The sequence below is a fragment of the Hesperophylax consimilis genome, chromosome 11 (genome assembly GCF_061612785.1).
Source record: "Hesperophylax consimilis isolate HC1 chromosome 11, BYU_Hcon_1.0, whole genome shotgun sequence".
NCBI lineage: Eukaryota > Metazoa > Arthropoda > Insecta > Trichoptera > Limnephilidae > Hesperophylax > Hesperophylax consimilis.
In genome coordinates this window covers 31,659,975-31,685,046 of record NC_142846.1, presented here as the reverse complement: position 1 = coordinate 31,685,046, position 25,072 = coordinate 31,659,975, and the positions used below count along the sequence as shown (strand labels likewise).

Here is a 25,072-nt window from a genome sequence, read left to right as displayed (position 1 = left end):
AAAGTAAGGTCCAATGATTCTGCCGTACCATAAACCGCACCAAACAGTCACACGGTGAGGATAGAGAGGCTTTTCAACAATAATTCTTGGGTTTTCCGAGCCCCAGATGCGACAATTTTGCTTGTTGACGAAGCCACCGAGGTGGAAATGGGCATCATCACTCAAGATGATTTGCATTTGATTCACTCAAGTGAATTTTAATAATTTCAATGCGTTTTTGAAGCTTGTATCGTTCCATTTTTAATAATAAAGTAGTTTCTACTTGTCAAATGTCAAAAAATAACAGCTTCAAAAGTAACGTATACCGAAATAGCGGGCTATTCAAAATAACACCTCTTATTGGAAAACCCTGTATAATGGATTCACACGTCCGTCATTCCTGGACCACTGACCTCTAAATTCTTATTCACCCTTCATACCTTTATCCTCCCCAGAACTTCCTTTCCTTAAAAATACCCCACATCACAGTATCCCCAAAGATGACAGAAACCCTAATGAAAATTATTTTCCTCGGGCCTCCTTTATGAAGCTAATGTAAAAAATATGTATTATTGGATGCGTCCGAGGGTTTTGTTAACATAATTATAATTCCTTGAAACGTTACGTTTATTTTTTTCTGACATTACACTTTTTTAATCATTTCTTCGTCACATTCCATTCATCTTCATTCAGCCAACAAATTTCAAACCTTTTTTGTCAAAATTTGAAAGCTTTTTCTATAACGTTGAAAGAAACTACAATTCTCTTTTTAACTAGGATAAATAATTACGTTGTTTTCAAACCTAGCGAAAAACGTGAAAAAAGTAAAAAAAATAGACACGCAATTATAATCTATATAAAGATATTTTTTCTGAAGAATTCATTGGTTTTTCTAAATCACAACTTCAGGACACGTCTTTTGTAGAGTTCTTGCTGAAACATCTAAACGAAATATGGATTATTATATTAAACTTTCACAATCTTCACACTATTATTTAGATAAAATTGAAATAAGTAAGTAGTATTTACTGTAAAAGAACCATAATTATCATATTTAAACCTATCTATTTCCACCAGTTACATGAAATATTTCTGATTCCCTATCAATTGTTTTACCTAACCATTGCAAAAATTCAATGACCTAGTGAATCTAATTTGAGGATAAATCAAGTATTACCGTTTAAAAATTTTAATTAAGATTTTTTATTATTATTTTTTTGGGATAAGAAGGACACTTTGAAATATATGGAAATTTTTTTTTTGCAAAAAAATATTTTTTGTAGAATTAAAATGTATTATTTCGTTCTGTGAAAGATTTTTCTTTCAAATAGGTAGGTATGTAAATATGTGTCTTTCGTCAAAATTCTCAAATTTTTCACACCTATTTAAATACAGCTAGCTTTTCACAAATGATTTGAGTTTTCTTATTATTCATAATGTCTGACAGGTAATCGAAGTTGTATTTAAATACAGATAGTTTTGCACAGATGATTTGAGTTCTCCTATTATTCACCATGTCTGACAATTAATCGAAGTTGCATTTAAATACAGATAGTTTTGCACAAATGGATTGAGTTCTATTATTATTCGTAATGTCTGACAGTTAATCGAAGTTGAATTTAAATACAGATAGTTTTGCACAAATGAATTGAGTTCTCTTATTATTCATCATGTGTGTCAATTAATCGAAGATGCATTTGAAGATTATCAAACGATCATACATGGTTTTAAAACACTCACAGTCTTACTTATAAAGATTCCCTAATACGCCGCTGCAGCACTGATATATCTATACGTTGAAGTGCCCCGTATATTGCTCGAGTTAAAATATTTACTCATAATAATATTCATGCAAGATAATTTTAGACTGGCACCACTTTGTTCCAATCCTCAAAAACTCGGTCACTTTCGCATTTCACGTTTAGCTGCGATGTCATTGATTCGGTATGTTTTGAATTGCTTCGAAATTTGGCCAATTATGTGTTACGTACTTGCTTTGGTAAATCGGTTTAAAATATTCCTCTGATATTGCTGCTAATGGGTACTACTGCTTTTTAACATTTTCATTGCGCGACCGATCGATATTTGTCAAATCAACCAGATTGTTAACAAAGTCCACGATCTCTGTATTTTTATAATTTTTTTTTTTATATTTACTCCACACAGGAGGCCCTGAAGAAAATAATTTCCATCAGGGCCTATGTCATCTTTGGGGATGCTGTGTGGAGAGTCTTTTTGTGGAGAGGAAGGAGTGAACATGGGTCTTGAAGAGTCCCATGTTGTAGGAGGGAGGAAACACAGAGGCCGGCAGTTCGTTCCACAGCCGAGCTGTTGAACCTAAGAACGAATTGTAGAAGCGACCCGTTCTCATGTGACAAATGTCAACCGTGTACAAATGTTGGGCGCGCATTTGGCGTGTATCCCGACTACGCACCGGTGCCGAAGAGATCAATGACGCTAGTTCCTCAGAGCATCTTCCATTGTAATACCGATAGAGCAAGGACAGCATACCTACCTGACGCCTGTACTCTAAAGATTGCAGTCCGTTTGTTAAGATTGGGGAATCTATCAAACGGACCGCCCGTTTTTGCACATAGTCAAGGGTTTTTTTCAGGTATTTAGGGGCTCCGGACCAGAGATGGCTGCCAAATTCGACAGTAGGGCGCAATTGCGATTTGTACAGGGTCAGCAGTTGTGTACTATTAAAGTATCTGCAGGCCCTGTACAGTACGCCCAGCTTCTGAGAGGCCAACTTTACTCTGGCTTCGATGGAGCCCCCGTACCTGAGCTGGTCACTTATAGTTACACCAAGCATATCAATGGAAGGCCTGTTCGGAAGATTGCTTACGATAGTAAAACGACCCTAAAACTGGGGGTCGGGCGGTTTAAAAATTTGTCAGCCACTAATACTGTGGTATTACGGGCGATGTTTGCAGTGGGCATGCGCGTGATTATGAGTAACGTTTTCTACTAACCTGTTCTTATCTCTCAGTATTGTCAATTATCAGTAAGACGGGTTCTGTCTACTTTTATCCCTCCGTGGTTTTCATGCCACACTCCATACATCACGGTAGATACCATGTACAGCATTATGGGCTGCTTGCTAACATCAACTATTTTACAATATAGAAAAGTTCTTTTTTGTTAGATACTTCATCATTTGTATACAAAATCTCGGGCCAAGAAAGCAATGTCGGGTAGTGAAACTGAGTATTTTATTAAATAAAATCAAAATTTTTGTATTTTTTCCCGTTTAATAGTTTATAGTAAGTTCGTTCTCTGCAAATTTCAACACCGTTATTAACAGCATATTTGAGGAACTTGCAAGGTTTTTAGTCTGTTTAGCCACAACTGGCTCACTACTTTAGTCGTCAGCTGTGTTATAAGCTATTCCATTTGCACTCTAGGACACTTTGCTGCCGTTTAAGACCTGAAATATTCATAGTTCCAGAGTATAGAGTTCAAAGCAGTTCCCAACGTTGTAAAACAAAACAATAATAAACTGGAACTTTTGGTAGATTACGTCCGCAATGAACCAGGCCAATAAAGTTAAGTAGCGCATGATCCAGACCCTAGGGAATCTGGTACGTTCACTCAATAAAACACTACATCGATACGATATTGAATAAATCCGTCATCTATGGTCAGTTGGTGATATTTGCGAGTACGGTCAGCATATATTTTCATTCCGACATTCGGTAGATAAAAATGGCTGCCGCTAATAATAATAATAATGATTTATTGTCTTCTTTTCTTAATAACATATAGAGATAATGATATCCTCACTGGGATCTCCCGTGCTGAGGATTTCATTTACATATTATAGTTTAATTATAAGAAAATTTATATTACAACAAAGTTATAGATGAATTTAATTATGAACATATATAATGTAGTAGGTATATATATTTTTTTAAATAATTTTAAAATAAGTAAGATAGTGTTTTTTTTACATAGTTCAGTTTAGTAGATTCTGTTTTAGTCTGTGTTTGATATCAGTATATTTTCTATTTCAGATCTCGCTATATTAAGTTTCCAGGTTTTTATTTGAGATTAAAATGTTATAATATAATGTTAACATTATATTATATAATAATACCGCACAACTGTCCCAACCATCCCCAACAGTCCGGAGCCAGTGATACTATGGCATCCTCAAATGGAGTAGGTTGAATTGGAGGATGAAGGTAGTGAGGAGAGAAAGGAGATCGGGAAGAGGATGGTGTGTAAGTACCAGGATATTCAGCTCTGGTAACCAAACACGGCTAAAGCCATTCAAGCAAGTTTCAATTCTAAATAGTGATCTTTCACTGGGACGATACTGAGTTTCCACTATGGAACATACGGCAAATATACTCTATACACATTGTTCTGAAACTCGCAGTACGTGGGAAATTGGCGATTATCTCACTAGAAGTCGATTTTGTGACATAACTTTTTATGATTTGAGTTGTCGTTTTCCGTAGGAATTTTTTACATCAAATGTGAAAAAAAATCGTAAGTAATGTATTTTTAAATGCGTTGAAGCGTAAACCCTTATCTCAAAGATTATCACGAAACCTATCAATTCATTCGTTATACGCCTGCAATCCCTTTTTAAGAGGATTACAAATAATTTTAAGAGATTCTTAATAAATTAGCAATACTTCTTTTCTCTGTCTATGTAAATTAGATTCAACAGTTTTCCGCTTGTCGTGAGTTTACGGACACCGTGTATATTAGTTTATTCAAAATAATTCATTAATTGTGAAACAACACAAATTAATTAAATTAAACTTTTGATTGCTAGTACAGGTAGTCTACCTACCTACCTTACCTGTCAAGTGTCAAGTCATAATTAATTATACTTGCTACTGAATCAAACCATAGGTACCTTCATTGAAATATCAATTTATTAAAGACATATCTACCTCATTTTGTAATAACTCTGTCAAATAAATAAATATAAATAAAAAGTAGGTAATACCCAATATCATCCACAAAGCAGAATCAACCCATTACTTGAATACACATGCGAGTTAGAAAAATCACAAGTATATGTACTGTACTGTTAAAGAAATAATTTTTTTTTTCAAATGTTTCTGGCTTTCACCCTTCAAGGGTGTTCTAGACCATCATTTAAAATTGTGGAGAGAGGGAATGTACATATCAATCTTGTTTAAATTGTCAAATTTCAAAATTATATTGAAGATTGGAGTCGAATTCAGACTTAGAAGAGATGAGATGTTGAATGGAGGGGAGGCAATTTTAGATAAAGCTCGATAGAAGAGATGATATTTGTTTAGACAGGGACAATCATATTTATTGGTTACCTGCTGTAAATACTTATATATCCTGTTCGTACAATCAACTCAAACGTTGAAAACATCTTCAAGAACTAAAATCTGAAAGATAAACTCAAAAATTCCAGAAAAAAAATAGATTTATGTTGGAAGCATAGAGACTATAATGCAACTCAAATACATTACATTTAAATAAATAAAAAATAAACCTTAACACTGGTATCTATCTATTCGTGCAATCAACATGAATACAAAATTTGAGTTCCCATTGAGATCGTTACAATCAACCAAAGTTTTAAAGACCCAATCTATGTAATATTCAGAGTGGAATATTATGTTAGCAAATTCATAGCTTTTTTTTTCCATAAAACTCCGCGTAAACAAAAATAATAATAGAACATTGTCGAAGCCGTGAATTGTTAAGAGTTGAAGTTATTGTTCGAGAAGTTATCCACTGTTTACCTAAAGACGTATTTGTCGGAAGTTTTGAAATATTTCACCCAGGGGGTGAATACATCATTATATAGAAAGTTGAAAAGGTAAACTCTTAAACGGCGCATTGTCAGAACTCGGAACAGTTCGTTCGGGGGATCTCGCCAATGCCGGACGCTTATATAAGGCCACCCTAAAGTCACACTAGGTAGGGGTGGATATTAGGGATAGGGGTGTTAAAAAATAATCGTCATTATTTGTTCAAGATCGACATTTTATTGCAAACAATTATTTTTAATTTCTTGTTATGAATAACTTTGAAGATTTATAAATAATTATTAGAATTCTTAGAACAGAGTTTCATTCAGATTTTTTTTCAAAATTATTACCTACTGTAGGTATCTACATATTCGACTTGTTATTCTGTACCAGCGAGTCCGTGTAAAAGGTGTGGTATATACTAATTAGGCCTTTAGATTAAGATTTTAAATTAAGATTTTAATCATTAAAAAAAAGATAATAATCACTTTCCATTTTCAAACCACGTTTACTATGAAGCAGGATATCTTTGATATAAAAAATCAGTCGTGTGCCGGACGCCTGTGTATCACGTAACATCACCTAGAAAAATTATTCTATATACTATTGGATAGTGTCGTATTTTTCGAACAAACGAGTATGTTAACCCTCCAATGCCTTAAATAGGAGACATGCTTGTTTCTTTTCCGCACCGATACTTCTGATAATTTGATGTTGCGGAATAAACTACAATCCCCATCAAACTGACATTTTGGAAAAACTAACAACTACTGGGAAGCGGATTTCCTCTGATTAAGGTCGGATACTGGTTGTGTTTGACCTTAATAAAGGGATTTTCGTGTAGCATTATTCTGCCCCGAAACAAACCCTGTTCGGAACAAAACAAATAAAATCCCAGGTTTATTATTTGTGTGGTAGGAATATCACTTGGTCATGTATTATAGCGATTCCCAACCCCGGGGTCGCCAAAAAGTCAAATAGATTTTATTTAATTTGGATTAAATGGTCAATGGAGTAAATTTAGTTACTAAAGTTTATATTTAAACATAAACTAAAAGGAGTAGCTGATACTCTTAATGTCTGGAACAACCCCTCGAGATGTTTATTAAAAAAGCACAGGTCTTTCCATGTTCAGGATCACGACTGAAAAAGAGTATCCAGTGTTATTAAAAAAACCTCTGAAGAAGTTACCACTATTTACATCTACATAATATCTATGCTATAATACCTGAATATCGTTCCACACTAAACATTTGGACCGGATTTGAGAGTGGATATTTCTAATATATCACAATGAATCAATGTTTTGACTGTGAATTGTTCACACTAATTTTAAATCTAATTTAGTTTGTTTAATAAAATGTTAAATTAATTGTTCATTTTATTGAATGCTTACAAAAATATTTTAAATGTTTATTTTTTGCCCCCTCGCCAAATACTTAATTATATAATAAAAAGTTAATTGCAAGCCATTTCCTGATAAACTTTTAGATAATTCTCAATATATCGGAACACGCCTTCGCATTGATAATACACAATGATGAAATTCGGAAATATTAATCATCTTGATAATACGTTCGTATTTGACTAAAAGTTTACTAATAAACCTATTGATTCATTCGTTAAGGGACTGCAATACCGTTTTTAATAAGATTAAAAATAATTTGAAGAGATTCTTAAAAAAAAGTTAATATTCAATATTAGTAATTTTTATTTGTGTGGAAATGTAGCGTTTTTTTTTCTGGGGTCGCTAAAATAGACTAATTGATTTTGGGGTCACAGCTCTAAAAGGGTTGCGCACCGCTGATGTATATGAATTGGGCAATCCATATACAGAAGGTTTTTCTTTATTGTCTGATTTTGACACCTATGGAAACCATGGTTTATTTGAGCAGTACGAAATCATTCAAAGTCTGGAAATTATCAGGGAAAAGCTGTACAATTTATACAATTAATTAATTTATACTAAAAAAATAATAATAATAGTTGAACCGTGGTGCCATTTTTTAAAGAGCGTTTTCAAAATAAAAATTACTTTTAAATACAGATTTTGGGATCTTATTTGAGTGGGAATCAGGGACAAATTACTTCACATAGTTGATATTGTCTCTGCAATGGCATTCCGATAGGGATAGGAAGGCGAGTATCGTAGCAGTAAATTTGTAAGGTTTTAATTTAGAAGCTTTTTTTTGTCACTGAAATTTCTCATTGGAGGTGTGCATTTTTTATGAAATAAAAAAATAATATTATCTACATTCATATTATTATATTGCCTACAAGGAATAAATCAAGCACCCAGAAATCTCTTATGTACCAGGCCGTGCAACTTTACTTCAAAATCTAGAATGAAATCACTGGGATTGAAAATATTGTTCATTTTAAAAAACATTTGAATGTGTATGGTCCAAATAATTATAAGCAATAATTAGTAGCCTGAAATATCAATTCAAATTGAAAATATCTACCAAGTAAAAATAAATGCCGCCAAGGGGAATTGAACCCGTGCCTTCTGATGTCCGCTCAGGTGCTCTGAAACCACTGAGTTATGTCGGCTTATTTCCAACCCGCTAAATGATTCAATATGTACTAGTACCTCAATTAAAAATTACTGCTTATTATATTTTTTCCACCTGTAAACAACCAATTCTTTATTTTTGTAGGAAGGCTTTGTTAGTGCTAAATTTCTCACTAGATGGCGTCGTGACATATTATGTCTTCATTTATTGGTGAAATATTTTTGACTTGTCAAATATTATTATTTGTTATCCTTTATGTTATGCTTAAAACCTTGTCTTATTAACATTAGTTTATCATTAAAAAAATAATTATAGTGAATGGTCCACCTCAAAAAGTTTGTAATTTAATATGTTCAAATTTAAAATATAAGTTTTGCAAAATAATGTTTTTTTACACATGTACATGTTTCTAAAATTTCTAGCGCACACGATGTAAGATAATATTTACTAACTTAAGATTAACAAATAAATAAATACAATTCCAAAAATGTAGCCAACAAATCTAATTTTTAACATTACACGAAATAAAAATGTCTGAAAGATTTTGTCGACGGAGGTGGCAAAATACAGCAAATTGCACGAATTTGTAACGCTAGGGGTTGCTAACAGCGTGCAGCAGACTGAACTGACGATCCATAACGATAATGACGGCAATAAATAATTCTGCACTCATTCTCATTATGTAATGCACTTCAGATTTTCGGCACTTATCCCCTTTCGAACCTCACTGGTTATGACGTGAATTCATGAACTTTGTTTTGCGCGATCGCTGTTTTGAGAAGTTTCACTGACAAGTTTTAGGAAGGATATTTTATGAGAGTCAAAAATCTATCTATGTCCCTATATTCTGTTTGTTTTTTGATGTTAAGCAGAGTTCAACAAGATTCCTGACTACTCTGAGCCGGTAGAACTTTTATTGGTTTACCTAGTTTTTGGAATGTTCTGAGAAGGAGAAGGGCAAGAAGAAGGTCGAGAAGTGTGTACCTGGCTATTAATACCAATTCTCTAAGTTTTAACACGAAATAATGTAATTTTATTGTTATTTTTTATGTGGCCCAGGATCATAAACATAGCTAAAGCAATTTTGAGTGCAGTTTCGATTCTGAATTATGAACTCTCACCAGTTCAAACACCCAGACCATTTTCTACTGACAGAAACGTAACATTTCCAATTATTACGATTATATGACAATTGTAAGGAGTATATTGATATGATGCAAGCGGATTGAACAATAAATTGGTTAACCGTTTTTCTTATTGTTTCTGAATTCAATTATTATAAATAAATATATATAAAATGGATTTGAATAGTTTTGAGAAGTTTTTCAGTCGATGGGGAGAAACATGTATTTGTGACGATGTGCGTGACTTAAAAATATTTATGCGTAATGTAATAATGTAATGTAATGAGTAAAATTATTCACGTTCAATGCACATTAATTTTCAACATTTGAACTGATCGTGGAAACCAAGCCGTACGTACAAAAAATAATTATTTTAATAATAATTGTCTTTGAAATATTGTATTTCCTTTGTTAAAATTTTTGACAGATCTAATTGAATAACTAATGATTTTGAAAGTTCACTAACGGTGGGTTTTCGAAAGTTAAATGTCTGATCGCTACTCTAATTATTATTTTGATAGAATGAAGTAAACATTTTATAAAAGCTTTCAGCTTCACAATCCTGCAATAATTATAATGTCCCGTGATTTTTACGGGACTGCGCTAGTATAATACAATATGGTCAAAGTTCTTGTCCTTTTTAGTTTCACCCACAGGTTTGTTTAAAAATTCTTTTAGAGATGGAAACTAAAAGCGAGGTTCTTCTAAAATAATATCAAAAGTGTCTAACGAAGTCATTTTACCTGCAGCGAGGAATTGATACGGATTGTACCTGTGGGTATCAAAGAACACAATAGAGTAGAACTAGAAAAGAACTAGAAAAAGATGGAGGACTCGGTGTGAAAGAATTGTGTTAAATTGAATTACACGAAGAAGAATATTGAATGATATTTTAAAATCAGAGACTGCAGTTACTCGTTTATGATATAAATACAATATAATAAATTAGGAGCAACAAAGGCTGCGAGTAGTATTAATTAACTTTATACAGGGTTTTTGAATAGCCCGCTATTTCGGTAGACGTTACTTTTGAAGCTGTCATTTTTTGTCATTTAACAAGTAGAAACTACGCCATTAATAAAAAATGGAACGATACAGGCTTCAACAACGCATTGCAATTATTAAAATTCACTTGAGTGAATCAAATGCAAATCATCTTGAGTGATGAAGCCCATTTCCACCTCGGTCGCTTCGTCAACAAGCAAAATTGTCGCATCTGGGGCTCGGAAAACCCAAGAGTTATTGTTGAAAAGCCTCTCTATCTTCAACGTGTGAGTGTTTGGTGCGGTTTATGGTCTGGCGGAGTCATTGGACCTTACTTTTTCGAAAATGAGGCTGGAGTAACAGTTACGGTGAATGGATCGCTATCGAGAGATGATTAATGATTTTTTTATGGCCGGAATTGGATGGTATTGATCTGGACAACGTTTACTTTCAACAAGACGGCGCTACGTGCCACACAAGCAACGAAATCATTGATCTTTTACGATTGAATATCAAAATAACACCTCGTATTGGAAAACCCTGTATATACCTGATTCAATACAAAATAAATATTTCGGCCCTTAAAACAATGTTTAGACAGTTCACTACTTCAGGAGTCGAAATATCTCCGATGCAACGAGAAATAACCCTGTAAGTGCAAGCACAGCCCCCGCATTACCAATTTCTACCGATTTATAACAAGTTTCTATTTAACTCTTTAAGTTATTAAGTTCTAAAAAATATAAATTTGATTTTTGAAATATATTAACTCTTGACAGGCCAAGATGCCAAACAAAACGTCTGATACCAAGTGGGTCTTCCGACGACCTCATACATTTTTCGGTCTTATGGGATTTTAAACTATAGAAATCAGAATTATTCAGTCAATTATTAATGGTAACCTATGTATTTGCGCGGAAATACGTAAAATACTAAAATTATATATCAAGTATAAGCTAATATAAGTAGGATAGTAATTTTGTGTACTACCTACCCCCCCACTTGGCTGTGGGATAGTTAAAAACACCTTTTATTCTGTTATTTAATATTTTTTCAGCATGGTAATTCACAGCGTATCTTTAAATGCAACAAAAGCGTTTTTCGAGAGACTTTTGCTCTGTTTTACACAACTCGTGTTTTATTAAATATTTTTACAATATTCGCTTAGTTGTTATCGTTTTTTAATATTAGCGCACTAGCTTGTATTTAGTGACCAGATCTTATTAGCTAGGTAGCTACTTCCACATATCCCTTCCCTCTCCTCTATTCTCAGTCACATAACATACCCCAATTGCGTATGCTATAGTCCCACAGGTTCCAGACACTAATGCATATTATTTAAAAAATGTATGTTTTGAATTCACAATAGCCCAACTCAGTCAATTTTTTTTTTTTTTTTTTTTAAAGAAAGACAAACATTCCCGGGTTACGAATAACCCAACAATGTTTGAAAATCTCCTACTACCATCACAGAAAGCCGAAAATGTTGCTTGTGTTGTGATGGAGGACTTAGCCAGCCGAGGAATCGAACACGCGACGCTCGGGTGAGACCCAAGCGCTATGCCCACTCAACCACTGACCGGTCAAAATAGACTATCATACAATATTGCCGAGTCTGGGATATACGACATACGACGTTACGAGTTCTAAAAAAATCTATTACTTTTAATGACACCATTAATTAATGCCAAGACGCCAAAATATCAGATATTTCGCTAAGGGTTCAAATTAGTGACTTTTTTTTATTTTTACTTCCAGCCTCCATCGCACCTTCAATATTACCTACCTTTCCAAAGGAACTGCAAGTTGGCCCATTAAGTCCCACTCTCCCCTTCTGTCGGAGGGGAAAGTCCATAAAAAGGTTACTGACCGCTGAGACCACCTTCCCCTATCTGCCCTTAGCTCCATGCAGAATGTACGTGGAAAGTACTTACTCGTACCTACGTAATAATAAAAATGGGGGAAGGATGGGACACTCGCATCACAAATGTTTACGCTTAATAAAATATACGACTTATTGTTTCCAAGACGAGTACATTTTTTTCAAATCAATACAGTTTCGGTAAGGAATAATGTCTCTCTACCAGACGGGGGGTGTCTTTTTTATGTTTTCATTATTCCCGAAGGTTATTTTCTTGGCAAAGTTGTTGCTGAAATTTAATGATCGTAGTCAAATTTTGATTATTTCATCGTTCCGTTGAATGTCGTCTGCTATTTTCCCCGCGGCAGTGTGGTAAGATCCTTGGTAGGTACTTATTCCAGAAGTTGTAAACTCAAATCCTAATATAACTTATTTTCAATACACAATTACAATTAAAGGTTCATTAGTAACACTTTGAAAGCATTTAATAATCATCTTGTGATTTTCGCAATAGATCGTTTGGGCTCAAATGAATAAATTTTCATTAATTTAAGTTGAAACGTTTGAAAAAAAATCTTCAAGTATTATTGTAAAATTAAGATAAATAAAATACGAATATATTTTAATAATCATCTCAATCGATAGCACTTAATAATAATCCTTGTAGTTGTTGTAATAGTTCGTTTGGGCTGAAATGAATAAATTTTCATTATTTTAAGTTGAAATGTTAACAAAAGCTTTATGTATTATTGTAAAATTTCGATACATAAAATACGAATACAATATTGTTCTCCTTAAAAAACCTATCACAAAAATAATCACCCCATTTTGTTCGTAACCCCTCTAATCAGCGTCAGTAAAAAAAACCCATATCCGAACAAACAAAAAATACAATTATGTTTCTAAGCCGACAAAAATACGAAAAACACCAAAATATTAATTATTTCAACACATGCCACGTGTACTGCTCAGGGACCCTCTCTCATAATTGTACCCAATTCTTCCTAGGTTATAATAAAAATGAAATCAAAATTACATAGAATTTGTGTAAAATTCTACTTCCCCTGTTAATGCAGAGTTCGCGTGTGCCCACTCGGCCCCTCCCCAGTTGCGCCCCTTCGCCATCCCCAGTCCATACAACTTTTATTTTATGGCCCCCCCTTTTCCCCGACCAGACTAAGCCCCGTTACGCCCATGGTGCTTTCAAGTTCATGGACTCTTATAAACGTAAAATTAACTCGTGCTAGAATTTTGATATAAGAATTAAGGCTAGCATACAAGATTTTTTTACGAAGTTTTACTCGCTTATATGCGTAGAAAATATTGTATTTCGTATACGTGTAGTAAAAATATTCCATATTATTCTCAGATATTATGCAACGTCCCGGTGAAGAGTGCATAATATATGATAATATTTTGTCACCATAACCTAACCAGTCGTTAGTTCTATGAAAAACCGCGTTAAATCATAAGATTTAAGTTAGTACTCAAAACATTTTTTTTAAATACTTAATTATACACTTTATCCAAAGAAACGTCACTCATTCCACTGACCATTCTTTTTCCAAACTTTCTTCAGGCAGGTAAGTACCATAATAATGAAACACGCGAAAAAGAAAGTCCATATTTAAGTCTGATTTCACATTTAAAATAATATTTTTTGGTCACATAAAAAATTCAAAACGGTCGAGTTAAAATAGGACCTCGATGTATTGTGAAAATTCTTTCTGTTGCGAATTGTATGATTAGTACCTAAACTCATAAGTAGAAAAACATTTTTTATGCACCAAAAAAATATATTTCAAAAAAGTAACGAATGCAACTTCTTTGCATTCTAGGCCCCGACGAGATTCGAACTCGTGATCTCCTGTTTACTAGACAGGCGCTTTAACCAACTAAGCCACGGCGCCTTGCGAACTTGCTTCCATAATATGTTACATATACCCACTATGCCTATGAAAGTCCTTTCCGAACTAAATGTTTGTATTGTTGTCTCTTTCTAGCGGATTAAGATGGGAGTTCTGCGCTGGGCCGGCGTGTGTTAGAGCGAGACCACCGCAGGAGCGCGATGCGCGACTGTCGTATGCCATGCGATCGCCACCAGTCTCGGTGCAGCTGCTATTCTACGCTTCGGTTATATCGGCAGGTTTGTGTCTTGGCTAAATTCCTACCTATTATTTTCTTTCTGCAAACTACGGCGTTCGGAGAATGACATTCAATGTGAATAAATGAATGAAAAATCAAAACTTATATAAGTCAATTATGTTTTTTCCAAGCGTAATTTAGCAAATTGATTGCTCCCAAATTAATTGATCGCAAATATTCATGAGCAGAGTTCTTATTTTGGATGATTAATTAGCTACATCTATGTGTTTTTCACACGATTCTTAAAAAAAAAAATTCTTGTGTTCTTTTTTTATCAAATAAATATAATTTAATTTATTTAGTAATAATACTTATGTTAATACAATTTAAGTTTAAAAAAATAGAGGTAGTAAACGTTTCTCCCGTAACATTATAAAACAGAATTTTACATATTACATTCATAGAAATGTGAAAAAAATTGTTTGTACTGTGCATCATGTACTGTGTTATTACTTATGAAATCGAGAGATCGTTGAAACAGCTTGGAACATTTGTATTTTGTTGTTATTATCTTCTATTTAATAAATTTTAGTCAGTTTTTGCTAATTTGATTAGTGACATCTATCTTTTTAACATGAAGCTGTGATAAAAAGGTCTTATGTAAATTCCAAAAGCAACTAGCAAAGCGAAACCAACGACAAAATAAATATAAGCGAGCCGCAATAAAATATGAAAAGCGCCTGTGAAATCGTTTGCTGCAACCGCCTCAACACCCACGCTGAACAATAGCCAATTAGTAGGTCTAGGCGCAAACACCTAAACACTGGCTAAATGGGTTCCTAGGCGGAAATTATGTATGGAAATGGGAATATTATACTTCTTATCGGGCTACGAAATAGTTAGCAGCGTTGGAATTTGAAAATTTCCTACTGATTTATGAAGATTGGATAGGTACAGTTTATTTTATTTTCTTCTTTGCCTAACTATGTTCGTAATATTGTTATTACAGTGTATGAATTGAACACATAGCAGATAAAGTGTAGTCAGATTTACCTTCATACAAAATTAATAATATGGTAATTAATTAACTCACGTAGGTAACTATCTGAAGAAAAAACTTATTTTGTTTTATTTTTATATCTGTAAAATTTAACTTATCTGAAGCACTTACAACTATCATCACTGAAAGATTGGAGAAATATATACGACAAAATATTTAAAATCGTCAACAACGCTGTTGACAATGACAAAACATTTATTTACGCAGTCCAGTACAAAACATACGATCACACGAACTATTCCACGCCCCGCACTCAAAAACAAAATTTTTATCATCATGCACAAAATTTTATCAACAGGTCAATTTGCTTACTAGAAAAAAGAAATTATTGTGAGCTCCCTAATCCCTGCCCTTGCTTATGTTAAGATTTTATTTCTCAATGTGTTATTTTTTCTTTCTTCTATTTTGTGTATGTTTTTCAATTTGTAATATTTAATGATATATTAATTTCATACAGTTTCGTGTATCAATATCTTTGTTGTTTTTCTATGTTACTATACCGCATTCCATATTTTTGTAAAAAATATTTTTAGCATAAATACTTCAATAGTCAAAAAATGTATGCAACTGTGCTTTCCCCAAAAAAGGCAAAGCAATGTATTTAAAAAAATTAAATTGTCAGAATTTTGCATAGATTTATTGCCAATTTTACTGAGAATAGAAAAAAATACGCCGCACAGGCTGGCCGAATGAAGTGTCGTTCCGTAAAAGAGCGTCGTCCCGTCTTGCAACAACCCAACCCAACCCAAGAGTTCGTATTACCCCCTCGGCGAGCCAAAATATGTTTCAATAATCATATTATAATTAAATAATAATCCTCTTATCCAATTTGAACTCTTCCTCAGTTCAACTCTTTCAATACAATTTTCGTCCCATTTATTTGAAAATCTGTACTAAGGGTTCCTTTTGTAGAGCTTCGTTTCACAAGTTTAAAGCAGTTTATATCCTTTTTCCAGACATCATATGAACTGTAAATTATTTCTATAAGCCGGGGATCATTTTCACACATGCTCCAAGTTCTCATCCTCCTTGCTTCATACATTCATTATCACCTCCAGTCTAGCCCCAGCTGCTCGGTTCTACCTTTCCTTTCAATGGTATACTTTATATTTGTAGTTTGACTTCCAATATTGATATTAATAGCTGGGAAGGTTTCATTAGGTGTCTGGATATTATATTATCACAGATGTGTGATATTGATTGGTCGGAAAATTGTTGGAATAATATACGTGATTCAATTGAAAACTGATGGTATTTATACCATCAATGTTCAGAATTGTTTGAAGGGAAGGAGCTATTTATTTTTGGGGAGTTAGGCCGTATTGCGTTACTTACCTCCTTCTCCAACGTTTCGGACAGCATCACAGTATCCATCATCAGGGCAGTAAGTTAAATGTTAAATCATCCCAAAGGTTGGATAAGTAGAGAGACTTGAATACAAGACATTTAATTCCGTTAGTACGAGTAACAAAGTAAATGTGTTTTTAACACTTAGAGTTAACAGTTAAAGAGATATTAGCTAAAATAGTATATTTAAAATTTCATCAAAGTTTAGTAAAAATTTTACACATAAAATATATATGTTTACGCAATGAATTCGGCTGGCTGTTTTATCATGACAGTTCCGTTTTTTTCAGTCGTAGAAAGATCATTGGATCATTTTAAACCTTAATATATAAAATGGTGTTGGGATGTTGTTGTAACCGTGGTAACGTTATTCCTCCTGTGGTGTTATTTCTAACACTAGTATTTATTTCTAAGCATACATTGTTACCGAGATCTTAATGTATGTGGTGATGGTATATTGTTATATATTTTTGAAAGCCGTAGAACTGTGAAGTGTTTGAAAATATTTGTGCTGGGAAGTAGTGTGGTTTTTATCAGTATTCTTTGTATTATTTTAAGTGGTTGTAATGATGATTTCTAAAAACCCTCGAGCCAACGATTGCCAATTCTCTATTATCAAGATCTCTGTCAACATTTATTAAGTGACTGAAAATAAGTACCTACCCTTTTTCTTAGAAGAGTTATAGGTTGTAGGTTCACTTAATTAAACTAATCGGTGTACCCTTCCAAGAATCGGAGAAAATGGAAGATTTTTTGATGTTATTTATAAAAAAAACCTTTTTTATTTGATACATCTTGAAGAGTCACAATTGCTATGGAAACCTTAATTTGGCATTTTTGTTGTAAGTACCTATCAATACTGTGATACTTACAACTACTATAGTATGTTACGATACTTGTAAGTAAGATACTCACAGTATGAAAATTTCACTCGGAAACGGGTGTACCTAATTTTTTTGAATTTGACACAAAAAAAAACAAAAGCCAATGCTATTTTTTTAATCATCGTTCTCTGAGTACAAATGATTTATCTCTCTTCCATGGAGATCGTCAAATATCTGCACGGTTTCTTTTTATCAATCAGGAGTAAATGTATAGTACATACCTGTCAATCGGCCAACGTGGTCGAGGGGTAAGGCTCTTGACTAGCAATCCGAGGTCGTAGGTTCAAATCCCGGCGTGCGTAAGTAAATTTTACTTGTTTAATTTGTGTTATTCCACAACTTAATCATCTAAATTGAGTGGAAGATACTCTCAGTATCACCCTGGTGTAAGATATACTTTCAGAATTGAAACGTTGTTTAATACAGCTTTAGCTTTATTTGATGACCAGATCTGAATAACCAGCTACATTCCCACATTTCTCTTCATAGTTCTGCCATAGTCTCACTGGCTCCAGAATCTTGTGCGGCATCTACATTAAACAAATATATAAAATTATTATGCTATATCAAGAAGGTACCATTCAAATTTCTAAGATTAAAGTTTTTCCATAACAGCCACCTCTAAAATTCAAAGGTATATACTTTTATTGTATTTGGCCATCAGCAGTTCCACGCCAAACGATCCGCTTTGGATCCACTATCCGCCGCAAGGGTGTAAGGGGTTCCCAGGGGGTGTGAAGGTTCCACACTGCACACTTGGAGGCTGTACTGGGTACCTACTCCCATATGTGGCAACAAGCGGAAACGGAAGAGGTTGCATCGCACCGACGCCGGGATGCCGACGCCACAATACGACTACATATTCCCTTTCTTTGTTTTCGCCGCTGAAACTTCTCGCGAATAAGAAAAGGCAATTTTGAACTTAGACGATATTTACATATTGCGCCTTTGTTATAAACTGCAGGAATTTTGTTTGGGGAGCAGGCATAAAGGCGTATTGGGTATTATTATTGTTGCAGGAATACGAAATGAAAGGATGTATCGGGGATATGATCGGATTTATTGGAAACTACAGGGGTTCATTCACAGACAGAAAATAACATATTATTCTTTCAGACAGAAACAAACTTATTTACTCTAACGTTTTCTTCCAAGTCCAATTGATTCATCACTAGGTTTGTGAGCTGTATACGAGTATAGGAACGATATTTCCACTATATTATTATATCCAAAGGCAGCCAACGTGTGGTTTCAAGTTCATTCGATTACATCATAAGTTATCGAAAATAATCAAGATTTGAATAACTTCTCTCGTCATCCTCGTATTACTTAGCAAATAGCCAGGGATCATAACCTCGTATTGCTAACTGGAATCATTGTAGGTTGTGTAGTGATTCACAATCGCCACTATCATTTGAATAAGCGTTTAACGGCTTTCTTGGTTGAGTGGTTATGATCCTTGATTGAGTGGTTTTGATCCTTCCTTGGTTGAGTGGTTATGATTCTTGATTGAGTAGTTATGATCCTTGGTTAAATGGTTATGATACTTAGTTGAGTGGTTATGATCCTTGGTTGAGTGGTTATGATCTTTGGTTAAGTGGTTATGATCCTTGGTTGAGTGGCTATAATCCTTGATTGAGTGGTTATGATCCTCGGTTGAGTGGTTATGATCCTTGGTTGAGTGGCTATAATCCTTGATTGAGTGGTTATGATCCTTGGTTGAGTTGTTATGATCCTTGGTTGAGTGGTTATGATCCTTGGTTGAGTGGCTATAATCCTTGATTGAGTGATTATGATCCTCGGTTGAGTGCTTATGATTCTTGGTTGAGTGGTTATGATTCTTGGTTGAGTGGTTATCAGGTCATCCTTGGCTACTAATACGGAAGTAAATTTTATTCGGTTAATTTACGTAATTTCATAATTTATTAATTTAAAATGATATGTTGCATATTTGCAGCATTAAGAATCGAAACATACGAACTCGTAGCTTGAAATGGCGTTGGCCGTGTTTGGTGATCAGATTGGAATAGCAAGGTACTTCCGTGATTTTATCTTCCCAATCTCCTTCCCCTCTCCACTAGCCTCATAACATAACCCAACGGGAATGATTTGGTCTCACTGGTTTCAGACCAATAAAAAAACATTAAAAAAAACGAGCACCGTTTATGCGACGGATCAACCAACAGCGAAAAGAGACAAAGCGAGCGTGTCTAATACACTCTCACTCTCCTTCGGATATTCTCTTTCAGAGAAAACAACCATGTTGTATGTATTGGAATCATCGACCAAATATATGATTGGAATTGTGCAGTAGGTACAATGGTACGAGCAAACGTGCTTCTATGTATTGGAATCAACGACCAAATCGATGATTGGAATTGTACTGTGAAAATAACATTGATTGATTTATGTGAGTGGTAATTTTTTTGTCTTAGAGGTATTATTTATTGATAGTAGTGTGGTCTAGCACAATCGTTCGGCATTTCATCTGTCTATAAATTTGTTTGTACGTTCCGTTTTCGGTTTCGAAAATCTACTGCATTCACTATTAATATTACTCAAGCAAGCACTACTTTGACTAGATGGCTAGCTTTAACCAGGTGGCCAACTTGACTGAAATTTTCAATATTATGGTACCTGCCTGCCCGAAGAAAGTTTGAAAAATAAGAATTGTGATTGAGACACGTTGTTTATTTTCTTATTCGAAATAAATAAAATTTTACCTATAGATACTTACGGTCCATAATTAGAAAAGGTAGGTATTTAAGTACCTACTTACAAATCTAATGACATCTCAACAATTTTTCGTTTTGAATGAAATAACATTAGTAATATACTTTTTGGACGCAAATTCTACTATTCGTAGACTACTAGTATATTAAAGTTCATATACACGAAATAGCTTGTCGTCGAAACATTCTTCAATTTATATTTTTACAGGGTTTTCCAATAAGAGGTGTTATTTTGATATTCAAAGAATCTTTTCCCGTAAAAGATCAATGGTTTCATTGCTTGTGTGGCACGTAGCGCCGTCTTGTTGAAAGTAAACGTTGTCCAGATCAATACCATCCAATTCCGGCCATAAAAAATCATTAATCATCTCTTGATAGCGCAATCCATTCACCGTAACTGTTGCTCCAGCCTCATTTTCGAAAAAGTAAGGTCCAATGACTCCGCCGGACTATAAACAGTCACACGTTGAGGATAGAGAGGCTTTTCAACAATAACTCTTTGGTTTTCCGAGCCCCAGATGCGACAATTTTGCTTGCCACCGAGGTGGAAATGGGCCTCATCACTCAAGATGATTTTTCGATGGAATTCCGGATCATTTTCACGCATTTCAAGGACCCAATCAGCATCGTGTATTGTTATGGCGTAGTTTCTACTTGTCAAATGTCAAAAAATGACCGCTTCAAAAGTAACATCTACCGAAATAGCGGGCTATTCAAAATAACACCTCTTATTGGAAAACCCTATATTTACCTGAATTTTCACAAGACACATAAATAATATACTTTAGTTTATTCGTAGACCATTCGTGTCTTCATTTCTCACAGTTCAACGTGACGTGGTTCCCGCCGGTCTCTGAGGTTCAGGGCGTTCACAGCTCAGCTCAGTCGCAGTCGGCGCTAACCGCCCATACGGGGGGCCATATAGACGACAAATGGAGATTGGTTTTCCGACGCTGGAACCTTTTATTACTACATCATCGTTGCGTTCTTTTCTACCTTCTGCAGGGGGTTCATTAAACACACAGACAAACAGACAGATCCACACACAAACACACACACATACCATGATCTCAAATTTGCTATGAATTTAAGTATAAAATTGTAACTAATCACAAGCATTATAGGATACCTACCTATTACATGATATTTTATCGAAAAATTATTTTATTTTTCATTTTTCCGACTGTAAAGGCGCTTAGTGCTAAATCACTTTTTTGATTAATCTTTAAAACGAATTGGTATACATTATGAATACCAAAAAATATGCTTTAGATAAATTGAAGGTTTTACTATCGTTTCGCCTTAAGTAGAAAACGAATAAAAAAATAAATTACTCAATAAAAAATATATATGTAATATTCTAAAAAAATATATTTTTTCAATATAAATGTATGACCGCGTAAAGGAAACAACTATAGTATACAAACAAATATAATATAGTATTATAGCTAAAATTTTCTGTGACAGTTTAACTTGATTAACTTTTTTGCTTTTTATAAAATTACTTACAAAATAAATAAAAAACAGTTTTGTACTTGAAATCGAACGTTTCTGGACTCCATGATTTAAGATTTTCACGGCCAAAAGTATTTTTGTTATTTGTTTTTGGGGTGTTATGCCGTGTTGCGCTAACTCTTTCTTTAGCCAACGTTTCGGACAGCATTGCAGTGTCCATCATCAGGGCAGATGTGTTATTTATTTGCAACACGGCATAACACACCAAAAACAAATAACAAAAAAAAAAGTTTCTGGACTCCGTTTGTCAAGCGATTTTAATGCATATTACCCATAACATAAGGCATACCAATAATATACACATTTTCGGCTTGTAGCTTCCTCTTCAGAAAGAGACAATCTTTTATTACTTGCAGGTAAGTACTGTTATTCTATACAATATTGTTCAACGAATTAGTGACTTTCTCGCTCACAAACGTACAGTTATATTAAATCCATACTTTGCTTTCCAAACACAATTTATTTTATTTTTATTATAGCTTAAAAATATATATTAGCTTTTACTCTAAAAGTTCGAACAGATGTCGTAGCAAATAGATAATTAAAATATTGAACCAGCTGTCTGAAACCAACCCACTTTGAATCGTATCTTAATTGGAGTGACTTCTCAATTAATCAAAACAATAAAAAAAAATCTATTCATTAAAACTCAGTCAATCCCTTGAATCAGTCAGCAATGTTGTATTCCCTATTTATTCTAAAGGGGTCGTGGGACGCAGGTTGAGGGGATAGAAGACAGAATGAATGCTGTCCTTTCTTTTCATATCGTCATTAACAAAGTGCGGTGACAATGGAGGGTATGTATTATTCTCGTTAGAAACACAAATCATCAATTAAAAATCACACGGGCGAAGGGAGTAAAACAAAACACAAGAGTAAAGGGTTGGTAAGATGATTTGTATTCCTCGCAATTTAACAAACAAACCTTCATCCATCAGCCGGAGTGAGTGGAACACCACCCACGTGTCTTAGAACTCACTCTTTGCTTCATCCACATTCGTACATACTATTTAGTTATTCCGATTGTCGACATGACCTGACGCAAATATTTGATTCACTTAAACTTGCCATACCTTCCTGGGGCGTCGTTGACTTTTTTTTCCATCCACTTAGATAATATCACATAAGAGTACCGATTGTCTGGAGCCAGTGTGACAATGCTTTGTGAAACTGAACTGAGTGGAAGGCTGGCAAGTAGTTACCTGTCTTTTCACATCAGGTCACTAAACATATATCAAGTCATTTCAGACCAGGGTTCGGTAGGCTCTCATCAGAACGATACTGAGCAAATGAGATTTTTTGTGGTTTTCTTCCATAACTAAAAATAAATGTGTACCTGATATTATTTTTAATAATAATCCGAATTTTATTTCATTTGAACGCCCACAGGGCTTTAAAAATAAAGAGTTTACATAATATATAAGAATATATAATATAATATAATATATATATATAATTTTACATAATGTCGAAATCGTAGCCACGACCTATTCTGTATACCGCAGGGTCGGACAGATGTCATTGCCCGACATAGCATGACAAGAGGTATGACCTTACTAAATGCCCTACCAGCGGATATAGATGTGTTTAATATCACTATACCATGTTTTAAAAAATAAATGTACATGTATTGTTAGTTTTAATAAAATTGTACCATAATTGGACTTACCTGTCTGTCGTACAATAATAAAAAAAAAAAAATATATATACAGATTACATAAAATAAAAGATTTAACAATGCATAGGTCAACAAAATAAAGGTAACATGAAACATAAGAGTTTACGAAACGTAGGTAACATGGAATTTAAGTAAGTGAAATAAAAATAATTATTGAAGACAATATTAGCGATTTCTAAACGAAAATCTGAAACAGAAAAATCAGAAAAGGATACGGTCACATCTAGGACACGAACACAAGACCCTTGTCTTTCCGGGACACCGCTCTACCAACTGAGCTAATGGGACCCTATCCCCCTCCGTCACTTTTAACTGTATCATACTTCGAATAAGAACTACCAACATTGTCTTCATTTTTTCACCGCACATTTTTTATTGGCAACTATCTTTATGTATGATCGCAAGATTCAACCCGAACTAAATGCAATCTAGACAGCGTCTTTTTTTAGATAAACCTATCTTATTATTTTTATTTTTAATGTGCGACATCTATTGACTTTTCTGCAAGTCTAGAATGAATATTTATTTTTCGGAATAACTTTATTGAGTAAAACCTCAAATTGTAATATTTAATTATTGAAGACAATATTAGCGATTTCTAAACGAAAATCTGAAACAGAAAAATCAGAAAAGGATACGGTCACATCTAGGACACGAACCCAGGACCCTTGTCTTTCCGGGACACCGCTCTACCAACTGAGCTAATGAAATCGCTAATATTGTCTTCAATAATTAAATATTACGCTGTCTAGATTGCATTTAGTTCGGGTTGAATCTTGCGATCATACATAAAGATAGTTGCCAATAAAAAATGTGCGGTGAAAAAATGAAGACAATGTTGGTAGTTCTTATTCGAAGTATGATACAGTTAAAAGTGACCGGGGGGGATAGAGTCCCATTAGCTCAGTTGGTAGAGCGGTGTCCCGGAAAGACAAGGGTCCTGGGTTCGTGTCCTAGATGTGACCGTATCCTTTTCTGATTTTTCTGTTTCAGATTTTCGTTTAGAAATCGCTTATATTGTCTTCAATAATTAAATATTACAATTTGAGGTTTTATTCAATAAAGTTATTCCGAAAAATAGAAATAAAAACAGATGATCCGCCAATATCTTCCAAATCAATTGTATAAAAATGTATAAAATTGTTGTTCACATCAGCCTATAAACTATGTAACTGAATATGAACAATCTCTATTACGCAAGATTAGGATAAGTATCGACAAAAGGTCTAATAGAAAAACATTTATATCTAATGTAAACATTCCATTACTGACTTTAAATTTTGACACTGATTGGCAGTGGTAAACATCGATTGAATTATACTTATTACCAAGGTTGTGTAATCTTTAAACCTGCGAGCTTACGAAATAATTAGTGCAGATTTTGGAACATCATACAGGGTATTCAGTCGAGTCTCCCGTGTAGGTATTCGTAACGTCCAGTCTGCTATTCGATATTTTGAATAGACATACCATATGTTTTAAATTTGTTATTAAACATCCTGTTTTTGCTCAAAGGAGAGTCGCTTACAAAATGGATAGAAACAATCCGCATTA

The 25,072-nt window shown here is 34.1% G+C and overlaps 1 protein-coding gene and 1 non-coding gene across 2 annotated transcripts in view; one reads left to right on the top strand and one right to left on the bottom strand.

The window, feature by feature from the left end:
- The window catches only part of LOC149420025 (uncharacterized), a 624,492-nt gene that overhangs the window by 447,753 nt on the left and 151,667 nt on the right, over nt 1–25,072 (top strand). Inside the window, exon 3 of the mRNA XM_089636938.1 lies at nt 14,221–14,363. Within this exon, the coding sequence (XP_089493064.1) occupies nt 14,306–14,363 (58 nt within the window). The 5' untranslated portion in view covers nt 14,221–14,305. The remainder of the gene's footprint in view (nt 1–14,220; nt 14,364–25,072) is intronic.
- TRNAT-AGU (transfer RNA threonine (anticodon AGU)) lies at nt 14,054–14,127 on the bottom strand. Its single transcript has one exon. It is a non-coding gene; the product is annotated as a tRNA-Thr (tRNA).